General features: G+C 36.6%; 1 protein-coding gene across 4 annotated transcripts in view; it reads right to left on the bottom strand.

Annotated features, from left to right (window-relative positions):
- The window catches only part of Mtdh (metadherin), a 54028-nt gene that overhangs the window by 9086 nt on the left and 18662 nt on the right, over positions 1-26280 (bottom strand). The window contains exons 3-9 of one of the 4 annotated variants that reach the window (XM_021658523.2): positions 18925-19009; positions 18087-18263; positions 16605-16670; positions 15200-15436; positions 12324-12413; positions 9984-10082; positions 2097-2221 (exon numbers count right to left, since the gene is read on the bottom strand). In XM_021658523.2, coding sequence (XP_021514198.1) covers positions 2097-2221; positions 9984-10082; positions 12324-12413; positions 15200-15436; positions 16605-16670; positions 18087-18263; positions 18925-19009 — 879 coding nt within the window. The remainder of the gene's footprint in view (positions 1-2096; positions 2222-9983; positions 10083-12323; positions 12414-15199; positions 15437-16604; positions 16671-18086; positions 18264-18924; positions 19010-26280) is intronic. The other 3 variants (XM_060392990.1, XM_021658524.2, XM_021658525.2) reach the window with 3 other exon arrangements.

Below are 26280 nucleotides of genomic sequence, written 5' to 3' on the forward strand. Positions count from 1 at the left end.
CCAAGTAACAATAAGGCAACTAACAAAAATTTAATAAAACTTACATTATTTAAAAACTCTCTGGAGCAACCTCTCCACTGAGGCAGTTGGGAGAACTGGCTCTGAGATCATGAGAGGACAGCTTACCCTGCACATTGCCTGAGCAACACAGTGGAGTTGGCCCTGATGGTGAAAGGTACAAGTGAGCCAGCCCTGAAGAGCTGGCCCAGGCCCTTAGCTTTAGCACTTGGGAGAGTGGGCCCTGTGCCTTAACTGGGCAGCACAGGGGAGCTGGCTTTAGAGGCAAAGGAGTGGGTGAGCAGGCCCCTAGGACATGAGAGTGGGAGAGCCAACCTTGCCTTCTGCCAGTGCCAGCACTGGGCGGGCTAGCCAGGCAGTGCTGGAGAGCTCATCCTGGTGGTGCCAATTTGGGAGAGCCCCTGGGCTCAACTACTACCCAGGCCCAGATCAAGGGCTTTGAGTTGGCCCACCCCCCAAATCTACACCATCTGTGAACTGTTGGAATGCGTGAATGGGCTGGTCCTGCCAAGTCAAAGCTACAGGATCGCTATGACACAGGGCAAAAGCAGGATAACTGGGAGGAGGTCCCAGTAAGAATTCAATATTGATGGTGTGGCAGAAGCCTTAAACCAGATCTCATCACAATAATCACTTACAAGTAACAATGTGTGGACAGAGGAGTATAGTGTAAGGACACACTACACAGTTATCAGAAGTTGTTTTCTGTGCTTTGTTTTTTTTTTTTTTTTTTTTTTTTTTTTTTTTTTTTTTTGTGGGGGACGTTGCAAAGGTGAAGGGAGGATAAGAGGGGGTGGAGAGATGATTGGGACTGGGTTGCAAAAGTTGAAACAGACAAATAAGAAACCTTCACTGGATAGAAACAGGAGGATCAGGACTTTAAGGACAGTTTGGATTGGATGAGGTTGTCACAAAACTGCCCCAAATCAACATTATCAATAACTCTCAAAGTCTAGACCCCATTCTCCCAAGAGAGGACCATTACCTTGAATTTTTGTGTACATTCAATTTTCTCAAAATTTATAGACATAAAATTTCATAGAAATATTTTACAGTATCATTCAGCTTTTGCTTACTGTTTAGTGCATTTTAAAGCATCTATTCATACTTCATTTACTATAGCTTTAATTCATCCCTTTTTCCTTTTCTTTGCAGTGTTAAGGGATCTAGGGCTTTACAGATAGACAAGGCAAGGAATCTGCCTCTGAGCAGCTGAGCTGCACACACATCCATACCACTCTCTAGATCTTAAACCTGAGCTGGAGAGATGGCTCAGAGTAAAGAACACTTGCTGTTCTTCCAGAGGTCCCAAGTTCAATTCCCGGCATGATGTCTATACTTACTTGAACAGCCCTTACAAAGGGCTGCGTCAGATTCTATGGTTCTTTTGTAACCAGTCTACCACCTCTGCACTAAAATCTCTATTAACATTCCCTCCTATCCTTCCTCATACTGTGTATCACTGTCATCTACTGCTCCTCCTCCAATCCTATCTACTTATTTTTTGTCCCTGAACCTTTTATTTGCTAGTACTTCTTTTTAAAGAAAATTATTTATTTTATGTGTATGAATGTTTTGCTTGTCTGTGGACTAGATGCTGTATTTGGTGCCTGAGGAAGTTGGATACTAGGGATTGGAATTACACATGGTTGTGACGTGGGTGCTGGGAATCAAATGCACTCATCTGTAAGAGCAGCCAGTGTTCTTAACTTTTGAGCTATCTCTCCAATCCCTAATACTAATCTCTTAACCACTCACATTTTTCTGAAATACAGTTTGTAGTCCAGCATTCTTTTAATCTTTTTTGCTGCTGAGGATTGAACTCAGGGCTTTGTACATGCTAAGCATATGCTCTACCACACAGCTATACCTCCAACCCAATTCCAAAATTTGTAATGAGAATACTTTAAATTACAAAGAAGTAGTACAGTGATAATTTTTAGGTCTAACTACTCTGTTTCTTATGCTGGTCAATAACCACGTCGTTCCTGAGACTCAACTGTCCTCTAGGGTTCTGTGGCTTAGAATTCTCCTCACTGTCTTTAACAAATAATCTCAACTTAATTCCTTGTACTTACCTTTTGATCATTAGAAACTGGTTCCTGGGACTTCAGAAGTGAAGCTCTTTCTTCATCTACCCAGTTCCCCCATTCCTCTGCTGGTGCATTCCAGTCTGAGCTGGGATCAGCAGAAGACAAACCATCTAAAAGTTAACAATGTGAATTAATTATTTGTCATTCTGCCGAAGCTAAAATGCAAACACTAAAATTATTTATTTGGAATTAAGCTATAATTTTACTGTTCTTTCCCCCTGAGAATATTTTAAGAACTAGAAAAATGCAGAAAAGTGGTAGCCTTTGTCCAAATGTTGCAAGGCACAAGGTTAAGTGGAATTTTTAGACACACTGTAAGACATACTTATTAGTTATTAATGTCACTACTTTTTGTCAGCCTTCTTAATCTGCACTTTTTTGCTCTATTTTTAACCTAGCCATATTTTTTGTAACTGATTTATTTTTCTACATTACAGAGTTAAACTTAAATAATAGTACCAAAATTATATATCCTCCTGTCACCTCAAAATACACTTCTACCCTTATAAACTTTAAACAATTACATTTTTCAGATTCTCCAAATCATGATAGACTATTTACCTCCTTCTTTTCTCTTTTAATACTTAATTTGTACCATCCTAACATCTCAGGTGATTTGAGTGCCTCTTATCTGATGACTAAAAGTATCTGAGTCGCCTGCAGGGCTTTGATCAGCCTAGTCTTAAAAATAATTTTATTCTAGCATTCTAATTCCTGCCTTTTATTCTGGAGCACTGCCATTTTACTCAGGAAACTATCACTGGGCAATGCTAGAGGGGAGCCATAAATGCCTTTGCTTTTCTTTGGCTAAGTGGTTCCCAGAGTTAACTCTTCCCTCTGCCCCTGAAAACCATCCACTCCCACATACATTCATACAGTATCTACTTACAGTGAAGTTTTGTTTGTTTAAGACAACAGAGGTTACATTTCACTTCCAAATGGTAAGTCTTTTCTAGCATTGCTTAAACGAAAGAAGTCCAATGCTTTCCCATCACTTCTTAATGATACTACTACCAAAGCTAAGTTGTTGTTGTTTATTTTTTTAATATGCACTTCATTGTTTCTGGAATTTCTAATCTGTTCCCAGGGTAATGCCAAACATCACTTGGACACACATTTTAGTATCATGAAGGCATATCTACCTGTTTTATGCTTACTGTTATTTCTTTGCTATTTTAATTTTCCCAGGTCAACTTTCTGTTTATAGGAGACATATTCAAGGATCTTCACGAAAGCTTTAATATACATTTGAGAAGACCAAAAGATGATCTGGGAGAATGCTCACAGAAAAACAAACGAACGAACAAACAAACAAACCAAAATCTTCTGCACAATATGTTCCCAAATTTATGTGAGGAAGATACACATTAATATTAAGTATATCTTCTCAGGATTGAAAGTTAATCTACTCATGAGGAAGTTCCTTATTAAGCTATAACTATTGTAATAAAATCAGTTAGGTAGGTCCAAGAGCTAAAGGACATGTGTAAGAAGCCACTCTTTACATGTAGCTAGTAGTCTATTCAGTGGAGATATGTACACATAAGAAAAGAATGACACATTCTACCACAGGGGACTGTGAAAATAAAGGGGTAGGGCTGGGCTAAGCCTCAAGATGATAAGAAGAGTCCAAAAATAAGCAGAACTTATATAGCCAGGAAAGTGTTACAACAAGTGATTACAAGTGTGAAGTATAAAAAGACAGTCTTTTCTTTCATCTCAGAATTTATCATGTACTATGAGCAGATGGATATTCAGTCAGTACTTCAGAGTTCGACTTGCAGAGGTTAAGAACATGGGCCTTATTGTCAAATGTTCATTAATAACCCTTTATCACTTAATGTGACACAATACTGCTTAGTTTTTCCCCCTTTCTTTTCTTTTTCTTTTCAAGACAGGGTTTCTCTTTGTAGCCCTGGCTATCCTAGAACTTAAGGGATCTATCTGCCTCTGCCTCCAAGCGCTGGGATAAAAGGTATGCACCACCAAGTCTGGCTTTTTTGAGGCAGGGCCTCTATGTAGCCTTGCCTGTCCTGAAAAATTGCTATGTAGACCAGGCTGCCTTGACAGGGATTAAAAGCCTGGTTAATTCCCCATCTCTATCTATCTGTTTGCCTTTCTAAGATTTATTGATTTTTTGGTGCACCAGTATTTTGCCTGCATGTATGTCTGTGTGAAGATGTCAGATCCTATAGAACTAGAGTTATAGACAGCTGTGAGCTGCCATGTGGGTGCTGGAAATTGAACCTGGGTCCTTTGGAAGGGCAGCTAGTGCTCTTTACTGCTGAGCCATCTCTCCAGACCCCTGGCTGAGGTGTTTTTTTTTTTTTTTTTAATCTTAAGGGGCTCTCTCTATATCAACTTCATGTAGTACTGACAGGATGATATATGTAAAGCAGCAGTTCCCAGCAATACAGTAAGCGCTCAACAAATGGCAGCTCTTGTTTTTTTACTAACAATGATGACATTTAAAACCTGTTCTAGGCATATATAATTAAAACTGATAGATTTCTATTCTGAGAAATCTCTGTGAGATATACTTTTTGGTTTTGGAGATAGGGTTTCTTCTCTGTGTAGCCTTGGCTGTCCTGGACTCACCTTGTAGACCAGGCTGGCCTTGAACTCAAAGAGATATGCCTGCCTCTGCCTCCCTGAGTGCTGGGATTAAAGGTATGTGTCACTACACCCAGCTTGGTTTTGTTTTAAATGTAGGAATTCAACCCAAGATTCTTGTTCATGACAGGTAATTGCTCTGCTATATTTGATACTTCTTAAATATAGAAACATAGAGTCATCTTTACAAGCACAAATGGACCCAGTAGATGTTTTGGAGCTGCTTGTCCTTTACCAATAACATTTGTTACCAATACTGTTAGAGGTTTTCAAATGTCAGAGCTTCAATGTGAGATTTAAATCTGATGAAAACTCTGAAAACATATCCGTTAGTCTTGTCTCTTAGACTGATTACCAGAAAAGAAACCGTCAAGTACAAAGAGTTTAGACAACTAAATATGCAGCATACTAACGTATGACCTGTTTCCTTAAAGAATACTATAGGGGAGAAATAAAAATCTAGTTTAATACTTTTAGTGCATTACTTTTCAAAGGCATAGATGGCTTTCAAGTCTTAGAAACTGTACTCTTTGGTTCAATTTCTGTACAACTATTAACAGAAACATAAATCTGTGCTGACTACATAAAATCATGTTATTTTTTTCTATTTATTGCGTAGAGATTAATCTTTTAATTTACTGGGATCAAATAAAAACTACCTATCAATTTAATTATTCAAATCCAAAAATTATTACACAGAGAATTTTCCAATGATTAATGCTCAAGATTCATAGTTTTATTGCACTCTACGAATGAGCTACATCCCCAACCCTAACAATCTTCTTAAACACAGTGGTGGGGGAACAGGGACTGTCTCTTGACATGAACTCAGTGGCAGGCTCTTTGACCCTCCCCCCTCCCAGCCGGGAGCAGCCTTGCCAATGCAGCCAGTTCTGATGACAGCTGCTAAGCTAGGGTCAGAGGGAAGAGGAAGGAGGACCTCCCCTATCAGTAGACTTGAAGAGGGGAATGGGAGGATGAGGGACGGAGGGTGGGATTTGGAGAGAGTGAGGGAGGGGGCTACAGCTGGGATACAAGGTGAATAAACTATAATTAATATAAAAAAATAAAAATTTAATTAAAAACAAAACCAAAAACAAAAACATAGTTTTCTTGAAAATGAATCACAGTGTTGTCCCTAAACCCATCCCCAACCCCACCCAAAGACTGTGCAACAGCCCTGACTGTCCTGGAACTTGCTCTGTAGAGCAGGCTGGACTCCGGACTCAAATTCAGAAACCTTTGGGATTAAAAACAAGCTCTACCACTGCTTGGCTTCACAGTGTAATTGTATTTATTTATTAAACAGGGAAATTTCCCTATCTCCATTTTTTTTTTCTTCAAGACAAGGTTTATCTATGTAGTCCTGGCTATCTGGGAACTTACTCTGTAGTCCAGGCTGGCCTAGAATTCAGAGATCCGCCTCCTTCTACCTCCTGAGTGCTGGCCCTTACCACCACTGCCCAGCACTCTACCCCAAAATTTTTGTATGAGTTTGTCAATCCCTTTTAAAAAGCACACACACACACACAGATTTGTGTATATGTATGTATACATACATATAATATAGAAATAAAATATACAGGTAAGGAATTTATCGCTTCATTTAATCTTCTTGTGGAATAATATTTTAGGTTCAAATATAGCATTGCCTGTATCAATTATTTTTCTCAGAACTCCTATAAACAGTAAGTTTAATGATTTAGTAAAACACAGGTATGTTTGACAGACATTCTCTAGTGTTTAAACAATAGCAATACTCCACTGAATAGTCTTTTGCTCAGTTGGCCTTCCATCTTGCCACCAAGTTAATCTGCCCCATTGCTGCTGCTACTCCATGTGATCCATGTTTCTAAGCTTTTATCATAGATCAGAGACCAGCAGCTCTCCAGAAACATTCTAGGCTTATGGCACCAGACTGGTACTACAGAAGCACTGTGCCCTGTGGACTAGTAAGTACTAAGCACTGCCCCTCAATTAGAAAGAGCTGTAATGAACGGGATTGTTGATTCTAATTTGTGGCAGGATGGTATTAAAATGAACCATAATACACTATGTAATGTATTCTATAAATTCAGAAGTAACAATTAAGGAGTATAATAATTCAATGAGCACACCAAAAAAAAGCACATTAAGGATGACACACACTGTAGATGTAGAAGACTTGGAAGATGGTATTCTTTTCTTTTTCTTTTTGGTGCTAGGACTACAGGTATGTGCCACTGTGCCTGGGTCAAAGACGATATTCTTGATATACATTATGTATAGAATTTCTCTCACAATAGGGTCTCATTCAGGTTGGCCTTGAACTTGATACTCACTGAAGTCAAAAAAGATCCTGAACCCCTGAGCCTCTTGATTCTTCTAAGTGCTTCTACCACCCAACTACTGGGATTACACTCACTCACTCCCATTACCTAGCTTTCTAAAATACACACACACAGAGACACACTTTTTTTTATGGGGGGGGTTGTTTGTTTGTTTTGTGTAGCACTGGCTTTCCTGGAATTTACTCTATAGACCAGGTTGGCCTTGAACTTTGAGATCACCTCCCTCTGTCTCCTGAGTACTGGGATTAAGGGTGTGCACTACCACCACCTCACATTTTTCTGTATTTTTATTTTATGTGTATGTGTGTTTTCTTACAGTTATGTAAGATGTGTGCCATGGCCAGAGGAAGGTATCAGATCGCCTGAAACTAGAGTTACGATAGTTATGAGCCATCCTATATAAATAGCAGGCGCTTTTAGCCCCTGAACATCTTTTTAGACCCCCCATAAGATTAATGTTTATTTAATCATTCATTTTGTGTGTGTGCATGTGTATGTATGTGGAAATGTTGAGGACAACTATCAGGAATAGGTTTTTTTTTTAATATCATGTGGATTTTGGGGCTCAAACTCAGGTTGTAAAGCTAAACCATTGTGTCAGAACATTCCTGGCTTTAAGAATCTAGAATCTTACCAACACACTTTTATATGTAATTTTTCTTTCTTTTTTTAAACTATGTTTTTAGCAGCCAATGATGGTTTCATATTTAAAAAAATCCATACAGATAAGGAAAAAATGTTCAGCATGAAAGTCTGTACTTGCTGGTTCAGTGTTGTCTTAACTCTTAGCAGGCCAGATCTTTTACTGGGGTTTTCCTGCAATCACTTCCTAGTTCTGCACTGTATAGAGGTAATTACTTTTCCTAAGCAGCATAGACTATTTTGTCTTTAAAACCCATGCCTTTGCATTCTTATACACCCTGATTCACTATAATTTATAAAGCTTTTTCAAAACTATTCACAAAGTGGACAAAATGGATTATTTGTTCTACTTTACAGTTCTATATACTCTATTCTAAACCCAGGACTAAAACTGAACTTTCTAAGCAGGTACCATTAGTTGGGCATAGTGGTACACACCTATAATCTCAGAACTCAAGAATTTGGAGTTTGATGCTGGGCTACAAAGTAAGACCATGTCTAAAAAAAAACACCAAAATAACAGAACAAAATAAAACAATCTGGTTTTTGTTGTTTGTTTTTCAAGACAGGGTTTTCTGTGTGGTCCTAGCTGTCCTGGAACTTAGCTGGTAAACAAGGCTAGCCTTGAGCTAGGTGATCTGCCTGCCTCTGCATTCCGAATGCTGGGATCAAAGGCACACACTCCACCCCCAAACACACACACACACACACACACACACACACACACACACACACACACACACACACACACACTTTGACTCCTCTCTTCTTAATCTCCAGACATGGCCTCTCTAACCCCATCTCCCTTAATCTTTAAGGATTCTGTTTCCATCACTGTGTTACAAGTTTGCCTTCATGGTTACTATTATTATTGTGACTATACCAAGCAGGAATTAGAGAAAACAAAAGGAGCAAGACTATCAAGGTCTGAATCCCATCCTCTTCCACTTAAATAGTTTGTAGAAGTTAGACTTCTGTTTGCTTCAATTTATCTGAAAAGTGTGAGGGGAAAATAGTATCCAACTAATACAACTGTTTTAAGTGATATGCAGAAGACTATCCTGGGTAGATAGTCTGTGTTTACTTTTATCACCATTACTACTAAATCATTTTTTTAAAATCACATATTATACTAAACACTAAAGAACTGCAGTAGCTGGGGACTGTGGTGCATGCCTTTAATCCCAGTACCTGGGAAGTAGAGCTTAGGTAGATGGATCACTGAGTCCTAGGCTAACCAGGGTTATTTAGTTAGAACCACATACTGTAAAAAAGTATGTAAGAGTAACCAAGTTTTTCTTTTAGGGGGTTTCAACTCAAAAACAAAAATAATTTTAAAAATTAATTAAAAAAACTTTTACACACAAACATTAACTCTGTACTTTCTTTTCTAAAAGAAAGACCAAAATGATGGAATATATACAAGGTAGGAAAGAATGGGACATAAAAATGCAGAGGAAAAGATAAATTCTGAAATTTGGAGTTTTAGGAGGAAAAAAAAACCTTAGAAGTTTGTAATCTTAAATGAAAGTGGTAAGCTTTTCCAATATTAAGACTCTTTTTCTCTTTCTTACTTTTTTGAGACAGTGTCTCGTATGCAACCCTGTTAATTGAAAATCCTATATAGACCAGACTAGCCTTGAACTCAGAGAGCTCAGCCTTGTCTCTCCCTCCTAGCAAAATGACACAATGTGCAGCATACTTTTTCTTTTCTTTTTTGTTTTTGTTTTTCAAAACAGGGCTTTCACTGTACAGCCTTGGCTGTCCTGAAACTCACCCTATAGATCAGGTTGGTCTCAAACTCACAGCCATCTGCCTGCCTCTGCCTCCCTGAGTGCTGGGATTACAGATGTGTGCCACGGCACCCAGCTTAATTCTTTCTTTTACACTTATGCTTTTATTGGAAATTGGGCTATGAAAATGGTTGTTCACTAGCACAAAAATGTGCACACACCATAAATGATTCAAAGCTACTGCTACAGATTCTATTTCTTCTTTTACCCTAAAACCAGAGAAACAGAACTATTCATTTAAATAGAAAAAATTAAAAATTAGTCCTACAAAACAACTATGTGAAAATACTGCCTCAGTCATTATGGAAAGTTAGTTTTAATTCCTTAAAATTCAGTCAGAATCAAATTCCAAGTAGTACAGCTGTTGTTAAATTATATTAGTATGACCTTTAAAGGGGAGAAATTAGGATTACAATTAAGACAGAAAACATAAATTTAGGGTGCTAGAAAGAAAATTCTGAGAAAAGTAACTGAAAAAATTTAAAAGGACATACTTAACCCAGACCATTCATCATCGATATAGGGTTGATTACGGCTAACATCCCACTGATAATCAGAAGTGGTAGACTGAGAAACTGGCTCAGCAGTAGACCCTTAAATGAAAAACGAATGCAATAAAATTAAAAATGGAATTTCCTAAGGATGCTTCATAACAATAGTTCTATAGTTTGCACATGGACTCTTTTTTTTTTTATTTCTCCTAAAAGGAAAATTTAGACATAGCAAAAGAGTTAAATTAAAAGGAAAAGTAAAACTGAGGGAAATTTTAAATTAAGTATGATAATTAGATCTAATTCACCACCACCACCCTGTACCAATCAGAGCCTGACTTTTATTATCTGCAAATTTCAAAATGTTGAGAGAAGTTCCATTTTTCTTCTTAAAGGTAAGTAGTAAAACACAAAATCTTATTGCTAGATGCTTCAGTGTATGTATATATCCACAGAACTCAGAAAAATGATTATAAAATGTTTGAGTTAGCTCAACTTTTAGGCCACAGAAAGTTAAAGAAACAGGATTAATCAGAGAGGTGAGAGAGAAAAGTCAGAGACAAGATTGCTAGAAACTGAGAGGTAAGTTCAGGTGCATTTAAAAGAACAGAATATTATTTCCTAAATTTGGCTGTTGGAAAAGGTAGGATGAGAGTTACAAGGATTCTTAGGAATTTGATGAAAGCAGTGGTGGCCCAATGTCCAGAACTTTGTACAAAAATCTGAATATAGTTTTGGGGCATAATAGTCCATGAAAGTAAGGTCAACTCATTGCCCTATGGCTACAAATTAAGAGTGCAAATGAAAGCATTCTGTCAGGTGCACAAAGAGACACACACATACACACAAGAGCTTCCAAATCAGAATTTCTGTGTATTAAGAGTCCTTAGGTGACTCTTGATAGTCACTTGGATTCAGAGCCATTGACAGGAAAAAATGCTTAAGAGGTATAGGTCCTTGGTTAGTATAAGACTAACAATCACTTCTTTCCTTCATTGTCCTCACTAATTTATACCTGGTTATATAGATGAGACTGCTAGCATTTCATTTAACTAATGATTACTGTCTATCTAATTACATACGAAAAACAGCAATATATTTTAATATAGAATTTATTAAATTTATAGATTACCCTAAGAATGTGGTAATATTTAGCATATTAGCCACTTAGTTGCATAAATATAACCAAATTACTTCAGTAGCCCCTACTGCTCTATCTGATTGTATCAATCTGTGTTGTATCATCAAATGAAAGAAGCAATTAACGTGCTCTCCTGTACTTATGGGTGATGAGACCGGGGGTTAGCAAACTGTATCTTGTAAGCAACTCCAACCACAGATTTTAATTGGCACATGAACCAAGAAGAATTTCATATTTTTAAATGGTTGAAAAAAAGTCAAATGAATAGTGTTTTAAGGGCAATACACTCATTTGCCTGTATATTATCTCTGTTTGCTTTCTTGTTACTTTGGCAGAACTGAGTTGATAGTTGTAACAGCGACAGAATGGCCCACAAAACCTGAGCTCCTTCTTATTTACTTTTACAGAATCTGCTAGCCCTGTTCTAGGCTAGTGTTCCAAAAACCATAAAGTAACATCATTAGTAAATGAAGTGTCCATAGGAAGTGTTGTGAATAAAGTAGTATAAATCAAAAGTGCACGCCTACTTATGTAATATTTGATAAACATATGTAGCTTTTGTTGGTTAAGATAAGACCTACCTCCATTTAGGTGATGCTGGATTGACAGTTTATCAATAATAGTGTGTACTCTGACTCAATAGGTACTAAAAAAAGTTATTGTGTATGTGTTGTCCATATAATTTGAGAGGCATATTTATAAACTTGTAAACAAGTAAGCGTGAATAGAAATGCCAAATTCAGCCACAAGAACCACCTAACCCAGTGGTTCTCAATCTGTGGGTCACGATCTCTTTGGGGATTGAATGACCCTCTTACAGGGGTTGCCTAAGACCATCAGAAAACACAGATATTTACATCATGATTCATAACAATAGCAAAATTACAGCTATAGTAAGTAGCAATAAAAGTAATCTTATGGTTGGGGTCACCACAACATGATGAACTGTACTAAAGGGCCGTAGCATTAGGAAGGTTGAGAACCGCTGTCCTAACCTAAAAGGAAGGCCTTCTAGGAGTATTTATGCTAATAAATTGCCAATGGCAGACCATAGAATCTAAGTCACTGGCACAACTTAAAGACCTATGCTATTACATATATTAATTATGTTGATTTGATGCTAATCAATTTTTCAGATAACAAGTGCTTAAAAGTAAACAAAAATGCTTTGGTTAACTAAATGAAAGACTGTTTTCACATACCAGAGACAGCAGAGTTAAGTGTGAGAGATGCAAAAGAAGCAGAGTTCTGTTGAGAGGCACTCATCCCCCTAGCCACACTAGACCAAGCAGCTGGCAAAATAAAGAACGTCACTTGCAACCTTCAATTTGCAATGAAACTTGAAAGATGTACAGATTTAAAACTATGATAGCAATATTTAAAGATTATCTTAAAAACAAAAACCAATAAAATAGCAATAGCTATTATTTACTGAGTGTCTACTATGTGGGTGGCTCCCTTATAAACTGCTATAAACTAATCCTTATAGCAACCCTGCTAGGCCATTTTACAGAGGCAAATGATTTTCTAATACTTAGAAAACTACCTAACTATAAGAGGAACCTAAAGTCAATTTCAAAGGTTACTCTTTCTACTACACAATCATTATTTATCATAATTTAAGGAATTACTTTAGACTAGGCTCCAAACTTGGTATCCAACATTCATTACAAACAATTCTCACAATTACTTAAATATGAGACTCATTCAGGCTACATAACTAAATGTTCATAAGCTCCCAATAGCTCTGTCTTAAGTAGTCTGTCTTCATTTGACTATATCATGCTATCTTTTTTTTAACATTTCCAAGTTACTTCTCTGAAAACAGAATGATACTCTGACCGATAGCAGGCCACATAAACATGTGGCCCTATAAGGCTTTCTCAGCTAGTGGCATCCCAGGTTCTTAGTGTAAGTACAGGCCATGATGTTGACACAACAAGAAATTCCCTAGCATACATTTTAAAGATGTCTTTTTACCTGATATGACTGTATTCTAAGGAGGACACACATGTCCTCATGATCAGTCATACTTGCCTTTCCTTGATCCATCACCAACTTAACACAGTTCTCTTTCAATTTTAACAAAATCTTAAATCCAGCTAGGGAAGCCCACCTATCTAACAGGTTGCTTAACTTTACCTTTAATATTAACCAAACACTATGTAATCTATGTTCTAATAATGAAACTACATAGCTTCTGTAAGTAAACTAGAAATATATTACAAGGTCAGTGTTCCTAACATTACTGCATAAAACCTGGTCATTTTTAAAAACTAAATATAAGAGGATTTTTTAGCAAGGCAATTTGTTCTCCTTTCTCTGTTGAAAATGATGGTACAGATTTAGGGATTATCTTTGTTAACAGATTTTGGTATTTCTAGGAGATGGGAGCAACTTGGAACAGTATGACTGAATAAATCATAGTTTGCTTGTTGAGGGCATTAGTCTCTAAAGGCCGGAAAGCTAAGGGCAAAGGAAGAGGTTGTGTTTTTTTTTTTTTTTCTTACAGAGTAAGAACTTCGAGTACCCAATGCTCACCAAGTTATGCTAAGTAATCAAAAATACCTGCCATAAGTACAACAGAGAAAACGGGCATGGCCAAGTGTGGCATGGTGGCTCACAACTGTATTTCCAACACTTCGAAGGCAGAGACACACTGTCTGGGAGTTCCAAACCAGCCTTGTCAACACAGTTCTCTAGGCTAGGTAGGGCTACAGAGTTTGATAAAACAAAACAAAACAAAAACCCAAAAAGAAAAGAAAAAGTAACTTATTTACTATCTGAGGAATTTTAATTCAAATTTAAAAAGCCAACAAAACAGCATAAGGCCATTAGGCAAATGGCAAAGAACATAGTTAACTGATAAAAGATAGAAATGATCAATTAATTAATGGAAAATGTCTAATTGCATCAGTGATGTAAAAGTCAACCAAAATAATTTATACATTTTTGCTTATCAAATCAGAAGAATAAAAAATGTTCAATCTTGGTAAGTAAAAATACCATAATCGGGCATTTACACTAAAAATGAAAGTATGAGAGTAACTGACAATACAATGAACACTCTGTAACCCAAGTCATTCCCAATATTATATCCTAAACAAATATACTAAATGTTAACATTACCCAACAGTTTTTAAAAAGTCCGTCTCCAATGATACAGAAATAGATGAGTAAACTGTTATAATACACAAGGCCATTAAGTAAACATGCTTATAAAGCAACTAAAACTTTTTTTTATGAATTTGGGGATGGGGAAAAAAAAGAACATAAAAATGCATATTTAGTTCAGTAAAAGTATACACAGTGGAGAAAAACCCATAAATACAAAAACTGTAGCTGTCACTGGGTAGTGTGATAATATGCTTTCTCTTACCTATTTGCAGTTTTCTATATTTATAATAAAGGTTTATTTTCTATAATATATAAGCACATGTTGCTTAAAACACAATACCTCCCAATAGAAACAAACTGCTCAACTATTATTTTTTACCATTAAAATCCTGGGAAAAAATAATTATAACAGATATTTTACAGACGATAAAAATAAAATGGATGCTATAAACTTCTATCTAGTATTTAGACTCAATAAAACTGCTAAAATCTATCACATCTACTCACATATTACATTTATGACATCACTAAGAACATATAATTCTATCAGTTAGCCATACTGATGAGCAAATGTGATAGAGAATGTGAAAGTACTCTCTATGAGTAAATGATGTTAGTCACATTAGTTCCACCTGCTTTATTCTATGCAAAGGATCTGAGATAAGTTAATTATCATTATTACTTGTGCATGGCAGCACTATTATATCTTCCTCTTTTTTTTTTTTTTTTTTTAAAGACAATATCCCATGTAGGCCAGACTATTCTCTAACTCACTATGCAGCTGAAGATAACTTCCTGATCCTCCAGCCTCCACTTTCCAAGTGCTGGGATTGCAGGCACGCACTACCATGCCCAGCTTAGGAATATGTCTACTGATGGCTTTCCTTCACCATTCCCGAAAAATTCAAGACATATCAGCTTACCGATTTTAAGTGAATTATTTTTTTCTAGAAGTTCTTACCAATGCCAGAAAATATTGAACGATCACTCCAATTCCTTCCCCAGTCTTTCCCATTTGCATTAGCATCACCAGTGTCTTGAGTCCAAGCAGATGGCTCTGTCTTCCTCTTGCCTGCAGAAGCAGGTGGAACAGAGTTCCACTTCTCCTCAACTGCACTCAGTTGTGAGGAGAGTTTTACAGACTTTTCATTCCAGCCTCCTCCATTGACAGTAAGATTTTCATTCAATCCTGAAGAAACTTAAAGAAAAGAAAGTAAACATTAAGAACAGATACATGATTTCTTGGGCATTTTCAAATTTCTATGACAGATTGGCTTAGTATTCTTTTTTCTTATTGTCCTTTAAGTAGCTCGAGTGTAAAAAGGTAAACTATACAGTTCTGACAAGGTTACTACAGATCCCTTTTAGTTTCATGTTCTCCTACCTCTGCCTCTATAGTGCTGGGATTACAAGCATGCACCACAATACCTAACAGACTCCTTCTTAATTTTAAAGTCAGCAGCAGGTTTAAAATGTAACATGCAGAGCAGTCAGCTTCTCAATGGCAAATTGACAAAATGAAAACACATTCTGGTAATTTCTGCATACTCACCCACTATGAAAATGAAGACTTCTCCTTAGTTACATATTCTTTCCTTAAATACACTTTTATATAGATTATGTATAATGACTGCACATTAGAACCAAATGAGAAATTTAAATAGACTTTATGGTATCAGCCCAGACCAACTGAAAAAGTCAGGATCTCAAAGACAGAATCCAGGTCTCATGTGTCTGTGTGTTTTAGCTTTCTAGACATGTAGCCAGAATTGAGATACATGGGCATAAAGCAAGCAATAAATAGTGTTAAGAACAAGCCTGAAATGAGAAGGTGCTTTTTTTACTGTGACACTTCTGGTTTTAAGATGGCATACTGCTCTGCTTTTGCTTCACTGATAAGAAATGAATGAATCAGGTTATTTTTGTTTGTGAAGCACCCAATAATCTTATACCATATTCATTTATCACAACATATCATCAAGGAAGCAGTTAAAATTGATAAGAACTACATTTTCTTAGGATGCACAGTAAAGTCTTTTATCCCAAATATGCCCATATTACATTCATGCCCATTAAAGATCCTTCTCTCTTGGCTTAAATGATGCAAGCAAGAAGCAAAACTGCACATAAATTACTATTAAATGTTTTGATATATAGGAGGGGGAGGAGCTAGAACATATCAAACCCAGAGTACAAATGAGCCTCTGTTTCCATTTTTCAAAATCTCTGGATTATGATCATATTAATTTAGAAATTAAAAATAACTTTAATCCCTTCTTTCCTTTAACATCATTCATGTAAGGAAAGAGACATGTATCCAAGTTTCTATCAGGCCTTCAGCTTAAGTTATATGTAATTTCTCTCACCCTGAAGTGTAGAATCTCCTTTTCCAGACTTAAAGTTGCTAACTTGAACATTTAGATGAGAATCACCTGGGTTGAAATAGAAATAAAATTTATTTAATACTAAACAGGCCACTATGCACATTAAATAAGGAGGAACATACAATTGTTATCTATAATAAATTGCTCCTTCAAGTGCCAGTTTTGACATTGAAAAAAGTGATTTTACAACATATTTCAAATGTCCACAGGGAATTAGATCTCTTCGTACCACATTTTTAGTCAATTAAAATGCTAAATCCTAGAATACTGCCCAAATATTAACAGGGCCTGTTATTCTGTAATGTGTCTGAAGGTTTTTTTTAGGTAGGAACTGAAAAATTGAGCTCTGAAATTGGATTCAACTTTGCCTCATCTCAGTATGAGCTGCCTTTTCAATAATCCCAGAAGCAAGCATTATCAACTTAAGAAGAACATTGCCAGATTTGGGATTATATATAACATAGGAAATATGGTAAAAAGTGAGAATAGATGTTTTAACTTAAAAATTCCAATTTTCTGGCACAAAATAAGCATAATTATCACAATGTACCAAAACCAAACCAAACTAACACAAAATATCCATGAAATACAAGATGCAAGCAAGGAAGGCATGCCCAATTCAGTAAAAAGAGTCACAACAACAACAACAACAACAAAAAACTAAAAGCATCGATAATATATGACAGAGAATGGGTAAGGAAAACTCATTGCTGTACTACGACAACAAATTTCAGTTAAGTTAGCAGGAAAAAATAAAGCAACATGGCTAAGGAGGTGATCTGCTAACAACCGAGGGACAGAAACAGGGAGGTCACTAACAAAAGACAAATAAATAAACTAATACTTTGCAGCAAGTTGAACAACATCACTTTGCAGACTAGTGTCTTCAGGATAAAATGTTAGCAATGCAAAGTGCTACCAAGAAGTAGCTATCAATATTGGAGAGATTGTGCATCTGAATTTGTGGTAGGAAGGACATTGGCTCCATCACTTTTGAAGTTTAGTCTAGCTTTGTCAATACCTACAGAATTGTCAAAAACAAAACCAAAAACTGGGTGGACAGACAGAACCTGCACTAACTAGAACATGCTTGTTTCATCTTGGAATGCAAGTGCCCAACATGCAGAATGATGATAAATATTCCATTTAATTAATGTCTTATCTACTGTAAGAAATGGAGATGTAAGAGGACTGGGGCAAAGCAACACACACAGGAAAAGAAGCAACATTTTCTAATGTGACTCAAGGCAGAAAGGCAAATTTTAATTTAATAAGCCATTCATTAGGCAATATTAACAACACTGCTGTTATGAGGTAAACCAGGATGTGGTTCGCAATACTCTCATGAAGAAGGGTATATCAGCACAATGTTAGCAGATCAAAATAGATTGTGACATAATATTTTGTACATCTGACTTAAAGGAGTTTGATTTGATGTACCACTCTTATGTTCCACTAATATACCTTTATTCTTCTTGGAACCAACAGGAAATGATGCAGTTGTAAGTTGCTCGGTGGTAACTGTGATGGCATTTTCTATCCCAGGGATAGTTGAATCCAATGAACCAGAATCAGGCAGCACTTTATCGCGTCTACGCTGTTGTCGTTTCTCTCTGTGACTAATTTTAGTTTCCCAGGCTCCTGACATAGCCCGAGAAAAAAATGTTATTCAGTAAGGGGAAAGCAAAAAAGTTGTAGTTTTGAGGGAAAAAATGGGATGGGCAGATAAAATAAGTTTAGATATTAAGCTAAAAACCAAGAGTGCTGATTATATTAATTTACCCTAAGAATTTATTCTAATCTCATGTTATTTTAGGCAAAAAACTATTTTTATTCTAGTTTTGTTTTTTTAATAAAATTTGTCAACTATGGTTTAGAAAAAGCGATAGAAAAGAATCATCTCTTTTCTTTTTATCCTGTTGGGTACAGGTGACAGGAGAGTTATAGCTGCTACTAATACATGAGTTTAGGGTGTGATGATAATAAATGGCTTATTCAAGAATTTTGCACACAGCCTTTTAGTAATGGTATATTTAAGAAAATGGGAAACTCCAAACCATATTTTTAGGAAACAAAGACAAGATGAATGGCCTCTATATTGCTCAAAATATTGAGCAAACATAAATTTAAAGGTAAGTAAGCACCACTGGATGCTTAAATGACTTTAGATAACCAAAGTGTTTCTTAACAACGTCACAGATCTTTATGATAAAATTTATGGCAATTAAAAAGCACTACATACCACACACCTCAGTTAAAAAAATTTAAATATTTTCTATAGGCCTTTCCCTTGCTCAAATACCTTCATCAACTTCCTTTCCATCATGGCGTGAACTGTTTTGCACTGCTTTAGCATCTGACTTTGACTTCTTCTTATTTTTCTTTGACTGAAATAGTAAAATAGAATATTACTTATTATTTTGTTATGTTTTTGAAAAGGTAGGAGTCAGTAAAATACATAATGAAATGTATGAAACTGACAACTAAAAAAATTTAAGTTTGATTAAAAACTTAGCATATTAAGTGGCAATGAGAGGTTATCATTTATTGAGTGGTTACTTTATGCTAATTACAGTAATTTGTTTATTTTTTAAAAGTACTCACAGAAGGTTATTACCCCATTTTAGATATGAGAAAATGAAGGTAGAAATATTAATTAAATATTAAACAGGCCTTATTGGGTCACATTAAATTAGTAAATGAAGTTAAAACAAGGTCTGCTTGGCCCCCAAACCACACTATACTTTTATACATAATGTGTCCTAAATTATAGCATAAATATAATACTGTAATATACTGTTCTAGGAGCAATTAAAATTAAAACCCACTGCTATTTTCAGAAGGAAAATTATGTACCAAATAATGGTTTGATTGTATAAGGTACATTGCTAATAAACCCTGTGTACTACAAACCAATGAGTCAACTGCATAAAGTGGGGAATATTTGATCAGTTTCAAAGCAACATGGAAAAAAAATGAAAAAATCCCTTAGACTGTATGTTTTACAATCTGATAAAGACAAAAATACCAACATAAGATACATAAATTCTGGGATAGTCTTCCAACTTCTGCCTGCTAACTTTATATTCTCTTTCAAAAGCTTGACCAAAATGCCACATGATTTCCGTATTAAGATAGGTGTCTCCAGAAAAGAAGTAACATTAACAATATGGTAGGGTTTTGGTGCGCTTTTTTGTTTTTTTAAATTGAGATAAGCAGCCCATAGGTTGCTCAGTGTCCAAGTGGTTTCCCTAGTAAGGAGAGCAGGTGCTGTTTTGACATGAACTCAGTGGCTAGCTCTTTGGTCACCCCCCCGGGGGGGGGGGAATGCAGCCTTGCCAGGCCACAGAAGAAGATGCAGCAGTCCTGATGAGACCTGATAGACTAGGGTCAGATAGAAGGGGAGGAGGCCATCCTCTATCAGTGCACTAGAGAAGGGGCACCAGGGAGAAGAGGGAAGGAAGGTGGGGCTGGGAGGGGGCTATAGCTGGGATACAAAGTAAGTAACTTGTAATAGGTAGGTAGGTATAGACAGAGATAAGCTCTCCTTTACCCCAGGCTGACCTCAAACACAGCAGAGGATAATCCTGAATTACTAACCCTCCTGCCTCTTCCTTAGGGAGTGCTGGGATTACACTATAGGCACACTTGGATTCTATGTGTGCACTACCACACTCAGCCTTAAAGAGCAAGTTACATATATACTGTTGTCACTAATTTAGTTATATATTGAGATTGGCTATTCACTCACTACTGTATACCATCTTTAAGATACAGGTGGCATTTTAACTACAAGATATTTATAATATGAATAAACAATAAGAAAAGGGAGCTGAATAGACGGCATCTATAAACAACGTGCAAATAACTTTATATACTTGTGAGTTTCCCATCTACAGTTTCAACCAACTTCACACTGAAAATGAGGGAATAAAATGCTTCTGTGGAGATTGTTTTCTCATCAGCATTCCCTGAACAACACAGTACAAAAACTATTTATATAGCACTTACGTATTATTAAGTACTGTAAATAATTTAGACACAATTAAAAGTATGAGGATATACATAATAGATATTACAAATACAGTAACATTTTATATATAAGGGTATCTGTATGGTTCCAGGTGCCAATACCATATAGAGATTTGCAGGACAGCTGTATGGTATGAACTTTGAAACTCAGTAAAAACTTTTTTACATGACAGTATATTTTTTTTAAAAACACTTTTACAAGTTGTGCTATTGTCTTCATAACTGATCTGCATCTGCATTTGGCTCTTTTTTTTTTTGGAATGACTTCATTATTATGTATCATGTTTAGTATGCTGCTTTATTATATTTACCAGGTTGTTCATATCTACTTCAAAAAAAAAATTCAGTGGGTTTAGTACATTCAAAGTACTTGTAAAATATTATAATTTTCTTTAGCCGTACATAGAAACCTTGAATCCATCAGCAGTCATTCCCCACCCCCCTTTTCTCACTATACTACTTATCTGTCTCTGTCATTACAATTCAAAAGAAAAGAAAGAGCACACTGAGTATCTATTACAGTCCAGAGTAGAAACAAACTCAGTCTGTTAAAGACTATTTTGATGAATTATTAATGACAGTATGAAAGAGCGTAATCTAAATCTTTGATATGTTGTAATCATGACTAATCTTTGTCTGAAACATAGTGTATACTATACCTAATTTCAATTCAGATGAGTTACATTTTAAATATTCACTATCCAATATAGCAAGTGGTTGCTATAATGGATAGTATGTCTCCAGAAATTATAGTACACACCCTTCCTTTACAAATAGAAATTGAGGCCATAAGGAGACTACAGAAAATGTCTACGATCATGTGTTATTATTAAGTGTGAAACTAGGAATAAGGCCCAGTTCTAAATGTAGACTCTGCTGGGGAGAAGTGTCATCAACTCTGCTCACTCAGCTGTGGACATTGAATGCTATTCTGATCTGCCAGGCAAGTTGTGCCCACTGGTGCAATAGTGGCCTGGTTGGTATGAGAGTAACCAACTGCTATTTAGACTAAAGGCCTGCTCTACAGAGGGAAATCACACGTGGTACTGTTAAATTAAAAAGGCTGTGGTGAGGATAAGGTCATATGCCTTGGTGGAAGCTACTACAGTTTTTTTGTTAAATAAACATGATGTACCTGTCAAAATGCCTTCCAAATATTTGTTTATGTAGCAGATTAGGGTTGCTGTCAGCTTTGGTAGAGAAGCTTCTTTTTGCAATGGGCAGTGGTTATTTCTGAGACTCAAAATTGTTCAAAATATTGAGAATAAGGACTGAAATGTTTAGCCCTACATGAACATCTGTATCACTTTCTCCAGGGCTCAGAGAACACTGTAGAAGAGGTGGCAGAAAGGATATGAGAGCCAGAAGTGGGGAAGTATTTTTCAGACACAATAAGACTCTTTAACCCCAGTATTTTTTTTCACAAGACCTGTGTAAGATGGGGCTTGTCAACATTCCATCACAGAGTGAAGTACCTATAATGCTCTGCCCCTCTCTGACTTATTTCAGACAGTTAATGGTTTCTAACGGGAAGGAAGAGACATTTTCTTCAGCAGTACAGTCCCTGGATGCCCACACTCCTATAAATAAATAACCCCTTATCCATGCCCCTCTAAGCTTACACTGAGCGATAAACACATACATTCTCATGCACTCGCTCTCGCCTCTCTCCCAGCCCTCCCCCTCCTAAAGGATAGAAACTGGGGAAAAAAAAGGATAAAATTATATTCATGAGTATACTAAGATTTATTTGTCAGTAAATATCACCTTGGACTAGATTTAAATATACTTTAACTTTACCAGTATCTCAAGATTTTTTGTTTTGTTTTGTTTTTAAACCAAAAACGTACATTCAGATGAGACTGTATATGCATGTAAAGCTTTTTTGAGACAGGGTTTCTCTGTGTAGCCTTGGCTGTCCTGGACTTGCTCTGTAGTCCAGACTGGCCTCTAACTCAGAGATCCACCTGCCTCTGCCTCCCTGAGTGCTGGGATTACAGGCATGTGCCACTGTGCCCAGATGCATGTAAAGCTTTAAGATAAACTTGCAATACGTAGTTATTTACCTCGGTCATCTTACTGATATGAAAAATTTCTTTTGTGTAGCGTGAAATCATGTTATGTGAGCACTCTGCCCCTGAATTGTATCTCTGGTCCTCAATCACTGTGTAGCACAGGCAAGCCGTAAACTTGCTGATTTTCCTGCTTAGGCCTCCCATGCAGCTATGATTACAGGCCTGTGCCCTAAGGTCTCAGTTACTGTCTTACACTTTTAAGGAACTCTCTACCATGGCGAAGACTTCTAGGGGGAACCTTCGGCACAAGTTTACCTTTCTTGTTACTATACTCCCAACCCTATTTCGCTGCTGTCATATTCCACTATAGACTCAGATTATTAAATCTTGTCCAAACAACCTAACAGTAAAAATCCTAAATACTTTGATTTAAAAATGGAAATGATCTAAACAGACATTTCTGAAAAGATGACATATGGCCAGTAAGTACACGAAGAAATGAGCAACACCGCAATCATCAGGGAAATGCAACTCAAAACTACAGTGAGATATTATTTCACCTCAGTTAGAATGGCTCTTACCAAGAAAACAAGGGCTGGTGTGATGGTTCAGCAGATAAAGCGCTTGTAATGCAAGGCCAATGATACAATATTTGATTCAGAACCCGCAGAACCCATGTAATATATAGTGGCATGCACCTCTAATCCCATGACTCTTGCAAAACGAGAATGTAGAGACAGGAGCATGCAGGGGGGCAGAAACAGGACAAACTCTGCCTCTACAAGATACGAGAGAATCCACTTCCAAAAGCTGTCCTCTGACGTACACATCCATATGCTGTAGCACACACATGCCTACACACACACATGCATGAGCACCTATGATGATAAGCTATAAACAAAGAGAACTCTACTATTGGTAGGAATGTAGACTGATATAGTACCAAAATCATTACGGGGAGTTCTCAAAAATGAAAATAGACCTACTACATAAACTAGCAGCACTCTGGTTAGATATATATTCAAGGAAATGAAATACTGCGTTTCAACTGTGAGCTTTTAAGAGTTAGTAACATGAAAATATAAAGTAGAATAGAGCTCACTACAGGCTATGAAGTATAGGGAAAGATGACAGAGGGTGACTGACAGGCACACAGAATTAGAAGCTCTAATGTTCTTTAAGCACAGGTTAATGTTAACTATAGTCCACAACAATTAATTATACATTTTCAAAACAAATACTGGAAAAGTGGTTGATTACTCGAATTTCATAATCACGTTATGTATACTGGGTTATTAAACTCCATAAACAAGTACAAATACTGTATGTCAATTCAAAAAACAGCCTTTAACTGGGCATAGTGGCACATGCCTTTAATCCCAGAATTTGGGAGAGAGAGAGGATCTCCATGATTTCAAGGCCAGCCTGATCTACAAACTGAGTCCAGGACAGCCAAGACTCTGTCACACAGAAAAACCCTGTCTCAAAAAACCAGATGCCATTTTTGAACTGAATACTGATGTTAGTGGACATCAGTTATGCCAAAATCTAATACAAGGCAGAGGCAGGCAGAATTGTATAAGCTTGAGGCTGTTGGTCTATACAGTAAATAAGAGTACAGAGGCCTACACAGTAAGACCTTGTTTCAAAAAATGAAAGCCAGTAAAGATTTATATATGTGAGACATTTATTCATTATATATACACACAGAATATAATGAATAATTTAAGAAATCATAATGGATATGAGACAAGTTTGGAGAATTCTAAAAATCTAATTAGGAGTTACCCAAAACCTGAAATAAGTAGTTCCAACATTCAATTATGAGCCCAAGTAAACTCATTTAAATACTTAAAAGTGTGTACACACTTGAAAAGCAACTATAACTTGTAAATCTCTGACTTAAAGTATAATTTCTAAGATACATCACACAAGGAAAACCACAAAGGTACACAAATAAGTACTCTGTGCACATAGGAGACATTCAGTATCGCTACAGATTGTTCTAGCTGATGCTTGTGTCAATGTATGCTGTTTTGGAATTATTTTGTTTGGTGAGAATTCTCAAACCTCTTGGTCAGATGACACTCTTAGACACTAAGGATTTATCTAGTTAGTTATGCTACTGTATTTCAAAATAATCACAACTATCTATAAGCATAACTATATCTACTTAGCGGTATTTTCAAAACAAAATGACAATGTGAGAGCAGCATTATATGAATTATATGAATTTCAAATATCTTTAATGTTTGTTTGTGTAACTAATTTAACTACTTCTGTGTGAAACTTATGGCAGTAATTTGTTTTGAATGTGGATCATGAAGAAACTCCAGAGACATTCACAAGTGTGTGCACTTGTGTAAGTTTTACTTTATGGTGTCGGGGCTTAAACCCAGGGTAGGCAAATGATCTATTACTGAGTTATACCCCTAGCCCACACAAAGATATAATCCAATGGAGAAGGGAGAATTATTTCCCTTTTCCAATAATTCTGACCATCAGATTAGTGTTTCCAGGGTTAGAAGAAAAAAAGGAAATAATGATTATTAAAGGAGCCGGGCGGAGTGATGCACACCTGCAATCCTAGAACTCTGGGACGCAGAGGCAGGTGGATTGCTGTGAGTTCGAGGCCAGCCTGGTCTACAAAGCAATCCTAGAACAGCCAAGGCTACACAGAGAAACTCTGTCTTGAAAAACAAAAACCAACAACAGTAACAACAAATTATTAAAAGACACAAGATTTCTTTTAGAAATGAGGAAAATATATAATTCGACTGTGGCTGTGTTTTTTGTTTTGTTTTTTTGAGAGAGAGTCTTACTGTGTAACTCTAGCTGTTCTGGAGCTCCTCTGCCTCCTGAGTGCTAGGATTAAAGGTGTGCACAATCATGACCAGTTTAGTACTTTTAAAAAATTATTTTTTAAAAAAAGACAGCAAATCACTATGACTAGAGCTGAGAAAGGTTAAGTTGAAATCAGGCTAGTTCCACAAGCAAGTCTTTTACGTCAGATTCAAAACTGACGTGGAGTGTGGGAGATGGAAAGAGGCTTATTGTTCTTGCAAGTTTGGTTCCTAGCACCCATGTTGGTGATTCACAACTTATTTGTAACTCCAGCTTCTGAGGATTTGTGTGGCCTCCTCATACACCTTCACACACAGTGTGCATAAACCTACACAGGCACACAAATATACACATATACTTTAAAACAACAACTGTGAAGTGTCTTCTAAGATCACTGAGAAAGCATGAAGGGTTTTTAGAGAAGAAACTCTGTAACTAAGTTTCAGAGGATCATACATACACACACACACACACGTTTACATACACTCAAGCAAAACACCCTACACATAAATCTTAAAAAAAAATTCATGCCACATTGTATTAAAATTAACTTTGAATGAATGTTTAATGATCTTTTTTTTCTTCTTCAAGACAGGGTTTCTCTGTGTAGCCCTGGCTGTCCTAAACTAGCTTTGTAGACTAGGATGGCCTCGAACTCAGAGATCCACCTGTCTCTGCCTCCTTGAGTGCTGGGATCCACGCCTGGCTGAATGATTTTTTTAAAGACAGGGTGTCTCACTATATAGCCCTAGCTGGCCTCGAACTCA

The sequence above is a fragment of the Meriones unguiculatus genome, chromosome 1 (genome assembly GCF_030254825.1).
Source record: "Meriones unguiculatus strain TT.TT164.6M chromosome 1, Bangor_MerUng_6.1, whole genome shotgun sequence".
Lineage (NCBI taxonomy): Eukaryota > Metazoa > Chordata > Mammalia > Rodentia > Muridae > Meriones > Meriones unguiculatus.